General features: G+C 38.6%; 1 protein-coding gene across 1 annotated transcript in view; it reads left to right on the forward strand.

The window, feature by feature from the left end:
• The first annotated feature begins 1,136 nt into the window (after positions 1–1,136).
• Positions 1,137–18,929, forward strand: part of LOC306991525 (protein mono-ADP-ribosyltransferase PARP14-like) — a 30,360-nt gene continuing 12,567 nt past the window's right edge. Inside the window, exons 1-2 of the mRNA XM_079599460.1 lie at positions 1,137–1,396; positions 17,737–17,855. Of these exons, the coding sequence (XP_079455586.1) occupies positions 1,222–1,396; positions 17,737–17,855 (294 nt within the window). The 5' untranslated portion in view covers positions 1,137–1,221. The remainder of the gene's footprint in view (positions 1,397–17,736; positions 17,856–18,929) is intronic.

The raw sequence follows: 18,929 nt of genomic DNA on the forward strand, positions 1-18,929 counted from the left end.
GCAGGGGGAAGGTTTGAGTGACTTATCAAAGTTTAACCTGATATTATACTGTATATCACACTATATTAAAAAGAAAATGTTTGTCGGTCAAAAATTGAAGGAGGATTAAATATTTTGGATTTCATGACCTCTAACATGATATTTAAAATAAAATGGCTCCAAAATTATTTAAAATATAAGCAAAGTAGGCCTATATGGTACCTAATTTTATATTTCAAAAAGTAGGTAGGCCTATGTTCTTATTTAAAATTCTCATTGGCTATAATAAAATAATTTGCAAGTATCCACAAACAAGTATTCTTTTCATGGACTCAAAAAAAGAGTTGATCAAAAAGAATAATATTTTATTGTGTTCCCTTCTTTCATCTAAATACTTGCCGTTACTAGGCTACTCACTGGAATTCGCTACCATTTTGAATGGAGAAAAATTTGGATGACACCTCATAAGTAGGCTATTAGCCAACATCACAAATAAAATGAAAGAGGTTTCATTACATTTTTTCCATCGAGTTAACAGTTAAATCACTTATGGCATTTTAAAATGAATATGTAAGTTGTGTTTTTTTGTAAAAAAAAAAAATATATATATATATATATTGTAAAATTTTGACTATTATTAATCAATTTATTTTGGTATTGTCCAAAGAAACATATTTTGGGAGGAACTCAATTTCAAAGAAAAGCAATGATTATTGTTAAGCTGATTATGCTAAAATGTTTTTTATTTGATTGTGATACAAATATTACGTTTTGAAAAATGTTACATTTATGTTAAAATCTGTAGCCTAGCTTAGGCTATATGGTAACAATATCAAAAAGTAAAAACTTAAAATCAATGACAACATTATAGTTTTGAGAATGACGTGCATAAAGTGAAAAACGTCATTATTTTGAATTCAGATGCAGTTATTTAATTGTTCACAAATAATTATTTGTTTTGTTTAGGGAACTTATTTTCGACTTGAATGCCTGACTACAAGGTAAGTTAGGCCTACTACGAGTGCAGTTAAATATCAATAATGTGTTTATTAGCTGTTCTAGGGTAAACTTTTATAGAAGCAGTTCCGCAGTAACGTTACAATATAGTTTCTTTGTTGTAAACAGGCCATACTCTCGGTTTCATGACAAACTGACGGAGAAACGAAAGTGAAAATAGGCGGGCGTGAACAAATATAAACACTGACACGCAAGTCATTTCCTCGTTGACCAGAAAGGATCACGATGGACGAATATCCCCTCACTGTCGAGGGAGACTGGGGAAGTGAACACGCTAAAAGTGTGAAAAATAAACTTCATATTCACTTTCAGAGTAAGAAGAAATCTCAGGGAGGAGACTGCGTCGTCCAATATAATGCCGAGAGCAAATCTGCTACGATTCTGTTCAAATCATCTGACAGTAAGTGCTCAACACAAAAGCATAACATGTTAACAAAATAACACGTTGTTTACCCTGCTGAAAAAAACAATAGAAACCATTACAGAAATTTTAATGGATTCCACTACAAAACCATTACAAACCATCAGCTGTTAACCATTAAAACCATTACGAAATGGTGTCCATTACGTAGTGTGTTTTGGGCCATATTCCATTAGGATCTATTGGTTTGTATAGGTTTCCATTACAAATTTGTATTGGTCTTGATTTGCACATATTTAATGGTTTCCATTACAGTTTTGTATTGGTCCTGATGGTTTCATTACAAATTTGTATTGGTCTTGATTTGCACATATTTAATGGTTTCCATTACAGTTTTGTATTGGTCCTGATGGTTTCATTACAAATTTGTATTGGTCTTGATTTGCACATATTTAATGGTTTCCATTACAGTTTTGTATTGGTCCTGTTGGTTTCATTACAAATTTGTATTGGTCTTGATTTGCACATATTTAATGGTTTCCAGTACAGATTGTATTGGTTAAGATTTGTATGTTTAATGGTTACATGCTTTTAGCTATTAATAATTAGGACATTAATTATAGTTTTTAATAAATTAATTTGAATTATTACTACAATTATACACAATTGATATAAACTGCACACCAACTTTTCAATAGCTTACAACTCAGGTTTTGTTTAGCAAAGAATGAAGAACATGCACCTGAAATAAAAATGATATACATTAAGACCTGCTTTTGTACTCAACCCAGCTGGAAATAAACATCGGACACAAAACATTATTATTACATTTTATTATTCACAATTCTTCTTTTACATTGGTACATTGTGTGGCTTCACTGGGGCTGACTGATTAGACCTGCAAAAAGAAAGGAGAATTCATTAGGACAATGTCCCTCTTAAACCACATTACCAGTATATAAGATTATCTATACATTACGTAAGGGTTAATGCCCGACGAGGTGTCCATTGTCAGGTTTTAATGGACGACGGCGAGGTGTGAACCGGCCGACGCGCAGCGGCCTCCGCCGAAGTCCATTAAAACCTGACAATGGACACCTCGAAGGGCATTAACCCGCTTATACCATGGTCACTTGCCAAATAACACATTTTTAAAACATTAGTTTATATTTTAATTAGTTTTACAATCGAAATCTAAAGTTACAAGTTCCAAACAATAACTTGGTTTCCTTGGTTACGCCTGACAGTTTATTTAGGTGTCCTCTATCACTTTTTAACGGACACCCTGCAGCCAATCAGAATCGAGTATTCACCGAGACCATGGTATAAATATTTATATATTCATTCAACATCTTTGGGCGTACTTTGCGCAGATTCAAGATCTTTGTAAACTTTGTCCACTAGTCATGTAATGTTCAGCATTACAGTAATCTTTTATTTAATCTTCTCCAGGTGTAGGTTTTAAATTATAAAACAGATAGTTCAGGTTAGGTATGCGCCGAAATCAATTGTGTGGTCTGTTCACACACAATCTCTTAACATAAGGATGTTAAGAGGATAAAAGCAGGTTCAAAATTAGACCCCATTGAAGTCAATAGGGTGCACATTTTAAAAAGAGGATAATACGGTGTAGGCAACACCGATTTTTGTCGTTGTTCTCTGTATTGACAGCACTCCAAATTTACTAAAAATTGAGCTCAATGTTAAAATTGACCGGAGTTCTCCTTTAAGAGGATCCTAGACTGTTGATATGTGTTGAATAATATTCTTTAAGTGAATATGTGATGCAATCTCGTTTTGGTGAGTGACAGAGAGGAGTAGCTCACAGCTCGAGCATGTTAGTTAGCCGTGGGCTAAAGCTACCACGTGTAATGTTATCAACTCATTGTATCATGAGTTGAGACAATGAGTGATTTTTAAGTGTCGATGTGTTAAACAACTGTCGAAAAGTTGGATTAACGTTAATATGTCATTTGAGATGCGCATGTATATGATTTGTTATAGAAATGTTCAATCAGAAATTAGTTATTGTACGTTTGTGTTTTGCAAGGCTGGGTTTTCTTGTTCTCTGTTTTTTTCCTATGTGAACGTGATCGGCAAGTGTATCCTGTTTTGTGCCATAAATAATCATTTGGAGATGAATCGTCTGCCTAGTCAAGTGGATGCTATTAAATGTGCATAAACGACGAGCTGACCAGTGCTCCTGGACCCGTTTCCCATTTGAACCGTAATTTTAAACCATCAACTGGTAGGATATTTCCCATTTTCTTTTGTTTTTTAGACTCAAAAGACTTTGATTCGTGGAATTGGTTGATTTTATTTATTTTTTGCTTCTGAAATGGAGAGACTTTGTTTTTTTGTACTTGAACTGATCGAGAGTAATGATGGGTCGTTCGCGAATGAGCGAGTAACCCCAGAGTGCAGTCTGGACGATGGGGCGGGGCGACACTTCTCCGCCCACCAACAATTTCATTGGTTTATAATACAGCAATCTTATTGGAGTAGACACTTGAGGCATGAGCATGCGCATTCCTTTATGTGCGAGACTGCGAGTTTTTGAATGATCTTCTACGCAGTTTGGCCGTGGCTACTATGCATGGCGATTTCAGTAACGATCAATTAAATAATGTTTTTATTAACTTAATACGAGTTAAACAGTTAATACGAAATAATAAGTTAAATTAAGTTACTGTACAACAAACAATCCCTTCAATGCAGACCGCCGTGTAATATAGCCTATACGTGCTGCTAAATCTGGGGAACGAATTCTTAATTTGTGGCCACGATATCTAGGTCTATATCAACTGAAGTCAAGTAAAAAAAAATTGTATAGCGCTCAATTCACATCGTTTTATAGCAGCTTTACAAAAAGTAATATAGGCCTAAGCATTAATATTGAGCAGTTTTAGAGCTGGGCGATATAAAGAAATATGTTGCTGATATAAATCATACGATGTTTTAGATTTAGCTAAATTATATTTATTAATTTACCCAGCAGATAAGTCAATGGCACTTTAAGTGATCAATGATCATGACTGCATTAAATTACTAGCATTGCAAGGAGAGATCGCCTATTAGGCTGATAGTAGACAATATTTTCCGAATGTCATGCAGGGCTGCATCATTTTACATCATCAATTTATGCTACTTCAATTTTCCATTAGGATTGGTGAATAGAAACAAACTCGGGATTTTACACTAGCCTACATAATGATAATTCACTGTATTTTAGTAAGACACAGTTCCGAAAGCGACAAATAAGACAATAATTTAAAAACCTGCAGTACTGAAAAGTGACAAGTGAAAAAGTGATTCTACTAAAACAGATATTATTATGTCGATCTAGGCCTATAGCAAATATTATTATTTATGTGCTCAATTTAAGTAGGTATAAATAAGTAACTATTTGAAGTAGGCTACTGTTAGGCTATAGGCCTATGCAAACATTTACAGCGGTGTTGTTTTTTTAATAGTTAGGCTACAGATAGCCTATGCCAGTGTTAATATTGGAAAATATTTTTTAACAGGCAAACAACAAGGAAATATGAGTTTGCCATTAAACATTTTATTTGCACTTTGTGCCAAAAAATGCAAGCATTGGAGAACTAATCTCGTTTAAAAAAAATCAACAAAAAACGGTCGAGCTTTAAATTTAAAAAATGTAAATTTTAAATTTTAAATCAGCTGCTTGCGTTCGGGTTTGTCAATGTCTTTCCTTTAAAGGGTTAGTTCGCCCATTTAAGACATGAGGTTGTATGCAATCCTTACCAGCACTATAGTGCATACACGCTGACCCACTCTGTGGTCACCTCTCTGGTCAGAGTTCTGGCCGCTGGAAGTTTTTCAAGAAAGTAGTCCAGGTTAGTTTCCGGGGCCACGAAACTGCGTTTTTACGTGAAAAAATTATTTGCGTTTCAAAGCTTGATTAATTTACATCACAAAAAACACGCCAGACAAAATTCATACCTCAGTTTTAATCGGCACTATTTTCTTTCCATTTCTATCAATCCGCGCTGCTGTCGACGTCAACAGTGCGCACGTTCCAGGTAAGGATTGCATACAACCTCATGTCTTAAATGGGCGAACTAACCCTTTAATACAGCGATTCATCATAATTTGAGTAAAATCCCGAGTTTGAGCTGATCCACCGACCCTGATGGAAATATGAAAACGTCTCAGGTTACTAATGTAACCATTGTTCCCTGAGAAGGGAACGAGACGCTGCGTCGAAATGACGCCATGGGAACGAGAATACCCACACCGCCAGACTTACAAATGCCTGAGTGTCAGACTGTTGTCAACTAACACTAAGCAGTAAGCACCTGAGACCCTGGGGCAGCATCCAGGTCCAGGCTATAAAACCTCACGAATGTGAGCGGTGAGGACCAACCTGCCGCCTCACAAACGTCTTGGAGAGAAACCCCAGATAAAAGGGCTTTAGAGGCCGCCATACTCCTAGTAGAATGAGCTCTGACCACCAAAGGGCACGGTTGGTCAGAGGACTCATAAGCAAGAGAAATAGCCTCGGTTATCCACTTGCTAACTGTCTGCTTAGAGGCAGGAAGACCTTTTTTGGGTGATCCAAAGCAAACAAACAACTGATCGGATTTTCTCCAAGGAGAAGTCCGATGAACATATGTGTCCAGTGCTCGCACTGGACACAAAAGGTTCAGCTTTTCCTGGTCCGGAGAATTAAACGGAGGAGGACAGAAAGCCTGCAGCACAATAGGCCTCGGAATATTGGTAGGCACTTTTGGAACATATCCATGTTTGGGGTACAAGAACGCCTTGACCATCCCGGGTGCAAACTCAAGGCACGTGGGAGAAACCGAAAGGGCCTGAAGGTCTCCGACTCTTTTGAGGGACGAAATAGCTAGCAGAAAGATGGTCTTAAAAGTAAGAAATTTTTCTGAAACCGAATCTAGGGGCTCGAAGGGAGCCCCAGACAGGCCTTCTAGCACTAAAGAGAGGTCCCAAGCCGGCACCCTCGTGCGAGTTGCAGGCCTTAGCCTCAAGGTGCCACGAAGGAAACGTATAATCAGGGGGTCTCGACCCAACGATGTACTACCCACAGGGGCGTGGAAAGCCGCAATGGCTGCCACGTAGACCTTGAGAGTGGAAGGACATAGACCTGACGAAAAACGATCTTGCAAGAACTCTAGCACTGTGTTCACAGAACAGTTAACTGGGTCCCGCTGACGCTGGTGGCACCAGGAAGAAAAAACTCTCCACTTTAATGCATAAAGTTTCCTCGTAGCTGGAGCTCTGGAGCTTAGAATGGTCTCAACAACCTCGGTTGAGAGACCACTCCCTATGAGTCGGTCCCCCTCAGAGGCCAAACCCATAGTTTCCACATCTCCGGCCGGGGGTGAAATATTGTGCCCCCAGCCTGAGACAGTAGGTCTCTCCTGATCGGGATCTCCAAGGGAGGGCCGTTGAGGAGATGAATTAGGTCCGCAAACCAAATTCGACTCGGCCAGCGTGGTGCTACAAGCAGTAGGCTTATTCCGTCCTGGCGGACTCTCTCCAGAACTCCTGGAAGCAGAACAACAGGGGGAAATGCGTACAGGCGAAGCCTCGGCCAGGTCTGTACCATAGCGTCCAACCCCAGGGGGGCTGGATGATTGAGGGAAAACCAGAGTGGACAGTGCGTCGTGTGATGAGACGCGAACAAATCCACTTCTGCTTGGCCGTAAAATTCCCATATCTGCTCCACCGCCTCGGGGTGGAGTCTCCAATCCCCTGGCCTCAGCCCCTGCCTCGACAGGGTGTCTGCTCCTATATTCTGGACCCCTGGAATATACACTGCCCTCAGAGAGAGTATCTTCCTGAAGGACCACAGGAGGATCTGGTGCGCCAGTTTGCAAAGTGGACGCGATCGTAGACCCCCCTGACGATTTATATAAGAGACCACCGATGTGTTGTCTGTCCGGACGAGCACATGATGGCCCCTCAGGTCTGGGAGGAAATATCTCAACGCGTTGAAGACAGCCATCATCTCCAGGCAGTTGATGTGCCAAGAAAGATGATGACTCCTCCACAGACCCTGAGCTGAACGGCCTTCCATTACCGCTCCCCAGCCGGTGAGGGAAGCATCTGTCGAGATAGCAACTCGATGGCAAAGAGCTCCCAACACCGGACCCTGGGAAAGGAACCAATGTTTCTTCCATATTACCAAGGCGCGGAGGCACCGCCGCGTGATCTTGATCATACAGAGCGGGTTTCCCCTCGGGGAGAACCCTCTGGTCCTGAGCCACCACTGCAAAGGTCTCATGTACAGCAGGCCAAAGGGTATCACATTGGACGCCGCTGCCATGAGGCCTAACAGTCTCTCGAACTGTTTCACAGTGCGTGACTGGCCTAGCTTTAGCTCTTTCGTGGCTGAGAGGATAGCAATTACACGAGCGGGCGATAGAACGGCCCGCATCGTGACTGAATCCCAGACCACACCCAGAAAAGTGGTTCTCTGTAATGGAGAAAGCACACTCTTCTTGGTATTGAGCCTCAACCCCAATTTCTTTATATGAGCGAGGACGACATCTCGATGCCGAACCGCCAACTGTTCTGACTCCGCTAGAATCAGCCAGTCGTCTATATAATTCAGAATGGTTTTACTGATTACTTGGCACCAATAGGTAGCAGGTAGCTCAGGGGACCATGGCGATGCAGGTAGTTTGAGGAGTCATGTAGGACTAGCCTCCGTGGCCTTGACTCTTGGCTCGGCCACGATGGATGGAGAAGTATGTACTTTTTTGCGTATTCCGTGGTCGGGTATTATTTAAATGAGGAACATTATGACTTCATAAGATCCGGGAAAAATTGTATTATGAATTTATAATGTATGACTACCATGCTGTTTCATTGTGATTAATTGCGCAGCCCTAGTTTTAAATAAGTATACTAATACCACACCTGAATAAAAAACTTTGTAAGGGTATACAGGGATAACCTGGCTTCTCGAGACTCCCCTGCTTCGCATTAAAATGATAGGAATATGTAGAGTTTGTTTTACAGTCTACAAAATACCTTGCCATCCCTGTGTCTTTGCTCCTCTGCTGGTTCTTCTGGACCGTGAACTGGCTGCTGTGGGATGGGAGTGTGGCCTGCAGAAGAGGTCTGTAGCTCCTTTTGTGTCACTGTAATATCAGAGTAAAGGCCCATTCACACCAAGAATAACTATATTAGTTGTTTTTATCAATCACCGCCTATAACTTACATTTGAATGGATCCAATTCTTTCTAAGAACTTTAAAAACATGCATGTAAAATTAATAGCCAAACAGTTTTGAAATGCTCACTTTTGAGTATTGTAGCCGTTTGGTCCTCTGCTGGTTCTTTTGGACCGTGAACTGGCTGCTGTGGGAGTGGAGTGTGGCCTGCATAAGAGGTATGTGGCTCCTTTTGTGTTACTGTAATATCAGATTAAGCAACAGTTTTAGTAGTTTTGTTGCAATAAAAATAGAAAAATAACAGGCTATAAGTTGCCTTCAAAAGTGTCCAATTCTTTATAAGGACATGATGATCTAATATCTATGTTAAATTAATAGCCAACCAGTTTGAAAATGCTCACTTTTTTTGTTTTGGAAGAGCTCCTCTTGGAGATGAAGGTTTAACCGCCTTAGTTGCTGCAGTTCAGCTTTCGTGTCCCTATTCTCTTCTTTTAAACATTTAATTTTTCTCTCTTTTTCTTCATTACTCATCTCCTCCTCTCGCATCCTTTTTTTGATGTTGTAGTACTTGTCTTGCAGTTCCTTGTGCACAGCCATGGGGACATACTCATTGTATGTTTCATAACTGCTCTGGACAACTTTTTTTTTTTCTTTTAGGATTTCCATTAAATTTTTCCTTTTTTGTAAGCTTTGGACTGCTGCCTTTTTTTTTGTCTTGTCATTTGTCTTGTCACACTATAAAATAAACAAAAAAAATAGTTTGTTAACAGAGGAATTTGTGGTAAAAAAACGTCCCTGAAGGAACGACCCACCCTCCGATGCAGCTATCGACAACTGATCGTCGTGGGGAGCACCAAAGGAAACGACTGGTACACACCTCGAAGTAGATTGGCCTCTCTAGCGAGATTCCTATAAGTCGGTCTGACATTAATCATAGTGACCAACTGATAGGGAACTACATTTCCCATGATGCTATTTAGATAATTTCACCAATCAGAAAACCGAAACAAGCATAACGCAAAGTGTGTAATGTTGTGATTCACCTCATAGCTTTGATTGGTTTGGTTCATGACTTGCAACACCACTTTAATGGAGACTATTTTTAAATCCCTATGGGATAAATGTATGGAAAAACTACCTCTGAAACTACGCTGCTGAAAAATGTGCAGCAATAATGCACTCAATTGTATTAATTTAGAGATGCATTACATAGCTTACAGATGGATTCGTGGAGCTTCTGGTAGATGACCATTCCTCATCACTGTTGAGTGGGGGTATTGAGATTCTCTCACGTTTTAATTCCTCTTCAGATTCTGAAGAATAGAAGAAAGAAACTAAATACAAGTAACAACAAACCAACAAAAAAAAAAACTCACAAAAATAACTAGGCTAGTTCTTTGTCAGTCACCAGTAAAGATGTTAGTGGTTGTTATCAGAATCTTTTGTAACAGTAACTGTAATACCCACATCTATGTTTCCAGCAGTGCAACAAATATTTTTACTAATATAAGTTAATAAAGATACAATTAGGGGGGTATAGACAAGAGTAGCTTTAAATACCTACCAGCCATTTTTAATATTTGTGCTTTGTAGTATTGCCCCATGTCCTCTGGCGATTTCTTCCACAATATATTATATATTTTTTTGGTTGAAAATTCTTTGACATCCTTTGGACAAAAGCCCTTTATGTAGTCCAAGGGCACTATTTGTCGGATGTTGTCGTCGATATACCTGACGTAGGCAAACATGCTAACATACAAGACAAATGACAATTAATAAAAACACATTTTATATTGGATTCTTAACTTACTTGCATGCTGTCGGTGTCCGCCTTTAATTACTTTTTTGTATTATTACTATCAACAAAGACTTACGTGGTATGTTAATAAGTAGTCTTACTTACTGTAGCAATGTTGATAAGTTACATTTACATTCCGAGACAGAAACAATTTAGCAAAATCTCTATTGACTGACACATTCAATAGCTGCTACTCAAATCGTCCATTCTTTCCAGCAGTCTCCATATTTTTAGGATAATTTTTTGAGTCCACTTTCTCATTTTAAATCGGTAAAATCTTTATTGTGTTTTACTACGACAACATAACCATAATTAACGTTATCTGCTTAGCAGCTAGCTGGAACGTATACTTAATGTTAGCACCGAATAAACACACGTTACGTAACCTCAATAGCTGACAGAAAGTAAATATTGCATCGAAAATAACAGGAATGAAAAGTATTAATGTCACTAACTTACCTGACAGAACAAGTAAAAAGAGTAACGTTAGTTAGTGAACGGGCAGATCAGTTTAAATTATTATACCGTTATTTCAGTTGGCACTGTCACGGCGCGCAAGCTAAGCTCCGCCCCCTTTTTACGTGATAAGAAATCAACAACTCGTCTCGAGCATTTTTTTCATCATAATTATTATTTTTTTGGACAAATATGCGTAGAAATAGGCAAAAATATAAGCTTTACCTAGAACCTCAAAGTAAGACAAAGATACCTCGCCAGACACTGTGTCGACATGACAGGCCAGTTGTTGATGTTGATGAGGAAGAGAGCCAAACAGCCACTGAAACAGGTACCGTTTCGAGCTTATTATCAAGTAGCATTGTCCCGATTATTTGAATCAATTTGATTATTAATTTTACATTTTATAAATAAATAAAAACCCAGAGAAAATAATTATCATCGGATATCAAAATAAAAGTCCTCACACAACATGTACCTGTTAAATAAAAGTATTAACAGTGAAACAGATATAGTGGTTAAAAGTTTTATTTTTTTACATTGTGTAGGAGCCTAGTGTTCAAAGAAACATTTAAATATTACAAGATACATTATTTGTGATATATTTACATATATATTTGTATATAATATTTCTTCAGCTTGTTGTTTTCTTGTTGCTTATGGTATTTTTTATAGATATGCTCTCAGAGGCAGGGAGTGAGACAAACGGCACAGAGAGTGTGATAGAGAGTGAGAGAGACAGCATACAGAACAGTGAGACAAACGGCACAGAGAGAGTGATAGAGAGTGAGAGAGACAGCATACAGAACAGTGAGACAGACAGCATACAGAACAGCCATTCAACGTTGAGTACACCATTTGTGGTATGTGAGAGTTTTGTGATCTGTTTTACAGATGTAATGAAAGCTATCAAATGCCATAAAGTTACACATTCAAAAAATAAGCATGGAAACAGGCAGCTACAGTCAGATGAAGTCATATTCTTCACAGTCCCTCTTCAAGTTAGTGCAATGTCATGATTGTAACATAACTGTAACATTATTGACAGAATGGTCAATGGAAAACAGCTGAACTGATGACAGATGAGTACAGTAGTGAGGTAGACGTTGCACCAGGCTCAAGTAGACCTTCAGAAACACATGTGAGTACTAGTTTGTTCTGATAATTGTTTTTTCTCTCTCTCAGGTACACATGTACTTTAAGTTTTGAATTATACATTTATAATTTTGGAGGGTCTGTACGTTTAAAAAAAGTAATTATGAACCTACGTGAATATTGTATGAGCAGACCTACACACAACCATACCTTTAACAGAGATGTTGCTTTTTTAAAGGCATGCAGTGAAACAGAGTCAGAGTCTGAGATAGACCATAGGACAGGCAGCATGGAACAGAACACTACTGACCCCCTGTCAATGATTGATCTACAGCCTGACATGGACACTGCTTTGACTGCCACAGGAACTACCACAAAAGCTGAGGCCATGCTCATGATTATGAGCCATACAGCAAAGCATAAAATAACTGGTTGCCAGTTACATGATTTACTTCAATTGATAAATAAATTGTTTGGGCAAGAGGTTGTACCTCGATCTAAGTATCTTTTTAACAGAGTGTTTAAAAACAGTTGTGAGGAAGTAGAATTTCAGTTCTACTGTGAAACTTGTTACTTAAACATAGGAACAGTTCAGGAAATCAGTGACAAACAAATTGATACATGCGGATCATGTGGCAGCACTTTTGATTCTGGTTCTATGAATGGAGGTAACTTCTTTATCAATGTTCCTCTTGCCCCACAAATTCAGACTCTGCTTGAAAGCACAGAAGCGAGTGCCCATTTGAATTATAGGTTTGATAGGCAAAAGAGTCAAAATGAGATGTTGTCAGACATCTATGATGGGGAGAAGTACAAACATTTGTCTGGCCCAAATCAGATCCTCTCAGATTCCCACAACCTATCATACATATTTAACTCAGATGGAAGCCCTGTGTTTAATTCCTCAAAGTTCTCTATATGGCCCATCCACATAATGATCAATGAGCTTCCCCCTGAACTTAGGTTTAAGAATGTATTGCTTGCTGGCCTTTGGTTTGGGCCAAAAGAGCCTGTGATGGAAATCTTTCTGAAGTCATTTGTGGACCAGGCCAAGATCCTAGCTGACACTGGTGTCACATGGCATAAAGAAGGGTCTGTTATTAACAGCAAAATAGTTGGCCTCTGTTGTAGTGTTGATTCCAAAGCGAGACCACTGATGCAAAACACTACCCAGTTTAATGGGTATTATGGCTGCGGATTCTGTCTGCATCCTGGGAAGCTGGTTGATAGGGTAGTAAAGTATCCAGTTTCAGAAGAACAATATTGTGACAGAACAAATGAGGAAATGGTTACAGATATGGAGTTGGCTGTAGAAGGTGGGACAAATATTAGGGGGGTAAAGGGTCCTTCTCCACTAATCAACTTGCCATACTTTGATGTTGTCTGGGGTTTTGTCCCAGACTACATGCATGCAGTCTTACTGGGGGTTTCAAGACAGATCACTAGACTCCTGGTTGAAACTTCTTCATCCACCCAGCCATATTATGTAGGCAGCCCTGCCACTTTGAGAGAGATCGATGCTAGAATTGTTGGTATCCAACCTCCACACCTGATTACTCGACTGCCTAGAGGGTTGTCAGATAGGGTGCACTGGAAAGCCTCAGAGTGGCGATCCTGGCTCCTGTTCTACAGCCTACCATGTCTTCAAGGACTTCTTCCCCAAAAGTACTTGCAACATCTTGGCCTACTTGTATCAGCCATTTATCTGCTACTGAAGGATGAACTAAAACCTTGTGAAATCAACAGAGCTGAGATCTTGTTGCTTGACTTCATGTTCAGGTTTCAGATTTTATATGGCGAGTCACAGATGACATTTAACATTCACCTTCTCAGTCATCTTGCCAAGTCAGTCAAGTTGTGGGGCCCATTGTGGACACATTCTGCGTTTCCTTTCGAGAACGCAAATGGCAAACTCCTGACTTTGGTAAAAGGAACAAAAGGAGTGGCTAATCAGATAGTTACCAAGTTTCTTCTGTTTAGATCAATTCCTTACTTCTCATCCAAGTACACGGTGAAAGAAGAGGTGTTACGGTTCTGTTCTGATTTGAACAAGTACCCAAGGGTCCAAAATGCTGTCAAATGTGACAATACTACGCTACTTGACAATGGGAGCATGCATGTTGTTACACAGGAAGAACGGGCTGCCTTCTGTCCCTCTCGCGTGTGCATACCTGATGAAGTTGTAGTCCACAAGCGTATGATCAAAGGTGGTCTGGTGTATAGTAGCAGGGACTACACCCAATCTAAGAGACGAGATGAAAGCTATGTGAAACTAACAGATGGAACATGTGGGGTAATTGATAAAATTATTTCTTTCTCTGCCACAGATGATCACATAGCATTATTATTAACAACATTTAAGGTAGCTGCAGTATTTCCACTACCACAACCTTGTGGTTTTGTTCCACACATTTCCATTGTGCAATGCTGGGAATCATCCAAGACAGAATTAGTTCCTGTTAGTTGCCTTCAGGGTAAATGCATGTGTATCAAAGTGGAAGACAAACTATACATTTGCAGTTTTCCAAACATTTTTGAGAGGGACTAGACTAGACTGAACCTTGCCAGACGTGTGTGTGAGTGCTGGCTGATGTTAAGTCAAGTTATATTATCTACAGATGTTTTGTAAGTACAAGTGCTTGTAAGTAAAATGCAGTATGTATGGAAACAAACTTAAATGGCAGGTAAATGTTCTTGAGCCATTCTTTTTCTATACTATTTTGACTTTCATAAAATATTCTATTTGATTTGCTCCTTTTTATCTTTAAAGCAACCTGATGTAAGTGCTTTAAATAACTAGTGGTATTATACCACGGAGCCTAAATATGAACTTAATAAAGTAATGTCCACAGTAATATCATGCATTATGTGTATTATTTAAAAAACCTCCTTCTGTTTACCTGTCTGATTGCTTTTTTTGTTCTACAAGCCTGCTAAATTGAAGTTTGAACAGAGAGTTTCTCTATTAGTGTAAGTGTAACAGTTGGGCAAAGCCTGACCTATGTGCAGCCATGCAGATGTAGCTGGGGTTAGTGACACCAGTTAGAAGACACTAATATAACCTCTGCGTTGTGTAGATTTGGAGTTGAGTGGACAATCAGAAACGGAGCAGCAGGCATTCGTTCGCTCCTGATAATACACACAAACAAGCAAACTCTCTCTTTGAGTCAATTGCCCTTTTTAGTTCTTTCTCTCATAAACTTACAAGGCAAAGGGACAGAGTAGACTGAATCTTAAATTGAGTAGGCCTAAATAAAAAAAAATTTAAACTAGAATGTAGTATAAAACAGAAAACATACCTGATACAACAAACAAGCAGCCCCTTTGAATGAATTGCCCTTGAAGGTGAGGTCTCTATAAAATAAATAAAATAAAATAAATATCTGATCACCATGTGCTCTCATTTCCACGTTGAGACAAAAATATAGGCTAACGCAAAAAATGGTAGGCCTAAACTGACAAAAATAATCACACAGCTAAGTAAAATAACATTATACACACGAATTGAGGCGAAATATGTAGGCTAGATAAAAGCGATAATTACAATAATAACATTAATAATTAATAATATTAATAATATATAATTAATAATATTAAATAAGATTATCAGAATGTCAGAATAAAAACTTACCTCTCCCATAATAGGCGTAATTTTGCGGGTGAGACATGTCGCCACAACTTTTTGCCTGGTTTGATATTGTCCCCACCACTTTTTACAAATGTATCCGAGACAAATTAAACATCTCTAGTTGACAAGCAGAGTTAAATAAGAGGCGATCTGGCGCTGTAATGTGTTTTTTTTTAAAATCATGCAGAAGTAGCCAAGTAGATGTAAAGATATGGCTGACGCGACGTTACAACGCTTTTCTAGATCCCGAAGCGCAGATGTTTCGAAACAAGGATCCGATTCCGAAGCGTGATTCAAAACACACGTCACGTGAATGACGCTAAATGAAGCTTCGGAGTGTTTCACAAGTGTTTCGACAGGTGGCATGGTCCGCCGAACCAGCGTTTGATTGACAGGATCGGGAACAGACCACACAATCGCACATATAAAAGTAAAGTCAACGCATCTTGACCTCGTGGGTATTTGTGAGGATTTTTTCAAAGGCTGGAGAAATGATCTGTTAAAAAGAAGTAGGCTAAGTCCTTCCACAGCAGAGAAATTAATATTTTTTGAATAAAAATCTATAAAAAAGTGAGACATTGTGGACTTAATTTATTTTATTAGGCTAATATATATTTGTCATGACCAAAATAACATCATGCACAGTTAGGAACCTACAGGTTACACGTTTCACATATAAGAAAAATACAATAATAAAAAAAACAACACATTTTTTTAATGGCTCGTTCCTCGTTGTCAAGGTTGTTTCAGATCAACACCTGCAAGTGACCACTAGGTGTCACCGTTGAGACGGGTGTCGGATTGTTTCGAAACCTCGACACAATATGGCACATTTGCTTCAACTGTTTCATTGTTTCTCGAAGCCTCGATCTGCCCACCCAGGGGCGTAGAATTTAGTAGGGACACTAGGGACGTGTCCCTACCAATATCCAGTGACACTCATATAGCCCTAGCAATAATTTCGATCAAACCTTAAAATATATGTCCCCGTCCCCACCAATTTCAAAATCAAACCTACGCCACTGTGCCCACCACTAGATGAAACTATCATAGTAAATATGAGTTCTATGTCGATAAATTAAACTTAATGTGCTATTTTAAATTTGTTTCTGGATATCGTAATGTTATTACGTGAGTGCGTGCGCGCACACACACAAACACACACCCTGTTCCACTCACTTTTTAAAACAAAGTTATGTCAATGTCTCCCATGCGATTACAAGGCAAAAGGAGACCAAATGGAAAGTTATGTTGGCCCATGACCCATATAAATGAACATTTTGTGTGAATTCTAATAAACAATGCGTAACATAGGCCTATTACATAAGGATAAGCTTAATACCTTCACATTAAATAAAATAAAAAGTCATTTTTAAATATATTTTGTTGTAATAATTGTAAAAAAAATTGTAAATACAAAAAATAATCTGCATCTAGCCTATTAATTATGTGTATATGTACATTAAATCAGTATCATCAAACCAAAGAAAACACTACAGATAGAGTCTTATGGTTATGGTGTCCAGTAGAACATGTAACCTATAAGTTGCCAAATGTGTTCTATTGGTCCTTAATGGTATCCAATAGAAAAAACATGCCACCAATAGAAGAAAGCAAATAACCAATAGAGACCTACTAGGACCATTACAGTTTCCATTACAACCAATACAGACACATAGACAAAACATGCCACCAATAGAAGAAAGCAAATTACCAATAGAAACCCACTAGGACCATTACAGTTTCCATTAAAACCAATACAGTTTCCTTTATAACCATTAAAACCATTAGAAATTCTGTAATGGTTTCTATTGTTTTTTTCAGCAGGGTAGTAATGTAATAAAGCTGTCGAGACACGTAAGGTAATTTCAGGTTCAAATACAAAGTGCGGTAAACTCACGAATTAGCCTCTAGGCTAATCTGAATCTTCCGATTAGCCACCGTTGTCTTGTCATCCTTTTAGAAAAGTAAAAAGTTATGAATACTTAGCAGGCTAAACCTGACATGTGCATAGTTTGCAAGTAATAAATCAGAATAAAAATCCCTGTTGTCACTCATTGCCATGCATTTTAGGCTTTTTTGGGACCTACTGAAAGAAGTGAGCTTATTACAACGATATATGACCTACTGAAAGAAGTTAGCTTATTACAACTCTGTGTTGTTGTTTTTGTGGTATGTTCTTTGTTTTAAAGTGTTGTGATGTATCTGACTAAGTCTGATTGTTTGTGTTTAAGTCCGAGAAGCTGTACTCTCCCAGGAAGAACACATTATTACTATTGACAGTCAGAAAATCAAGCTGAAAGTGTACAAACCCAGCGATGTAGAGGAACAGGCAGACAGCACCGGACAAAGAGTGAGTAAACATATTACAAAATGCAGATTTAAGACCACAATGCTTTTACAATAAAACCTTAGCTTAGTGGCTTAAAAAATCATTGCAGGCCAAACATAATTTACAAAATGGTCTATCATAAGATATTAATTCTATTAATTAAGATATGAATTCTCAACGAGTTATGACGTTGAGACTTATGCATTTTAGAGTTTATGGTTGTCATTTCTCTATATTGTTGAAAAATGCAAGAATAGATAGAACAAATAACTTGTTTAGTAGTGCTCGCCATTTACACAATTGTAAACAGTGTTGGGAGTAACGCATTACTTTTACATTTACAACAAAATAGGAGTTACCTTTTGAAATAAATAACGCAAATTACTTTGATTTCACATTTATTAACTGACAGCTCTCCTGTCTCCATGTTGAGAGAAATCGGGACCGAGGTGCAGAGGCATTGTGTGCGCTGTGTGAACATGATGGTTATTAGTTTTAAACTAAATGTGTTTCCCATTTATTGACTGACAGCTCTCGTGTCCCCTATGTTGAGAGAAATCGAAATCAGGAGTGAGGTTCAGAGGCGTTGTGCGCTGTGAACATGACGGTTATTGTAGTTGACTAAATATGAGCATGAATTTACTCATCTCACTTGCACAAAAACAGATTCAGTATCCCTCTAAATGAATACAAACTCAGAATATTTCGCAAACCTCCAATAATTAAAGGTAAAGTGAAAGTTTTTCTTTTTCCGGGTGGATCATCAAGACTATTGGTCCTCCTAGTTGTCAATCATTCTGGTGATATGTTTACTTAAGGCCGTCGTACGTGCTCGTCGCTAGGTAGTTTTCGCTTTCTGCGCATGCGCACTTTCAGGTGTAGTATATGATATGTGTGGTGAGCCACGGTTTCAGCCATTCATTGAAGCTCGCCATTCTCACCGGGTTTTTAAAATGTCTGAGGGTTGCAAGAGAAAAAGTGTCTACGAAATACGAATTGTATGACAAGAAGACAAAGGCCTCTGAAGAAAGAAACAAGACCAGAGTGTTTTTGGGAGAATATTTCACACGCTGGTGTGCGCTAAAAGCACAGGTT

Source organism: Phoxinus phoxinus, assembly GCF_949152265.1.
Source record: "Phoxinus phoxinus genome assembly, chromosome: 23".
Classification (NCBI taxonomy): Eukaryota; Metazoa; Chordata; class Actinopteri; order Cypriniformes; family Leuciscidae; genus Phoxinus; species Phoxinus phoxinus.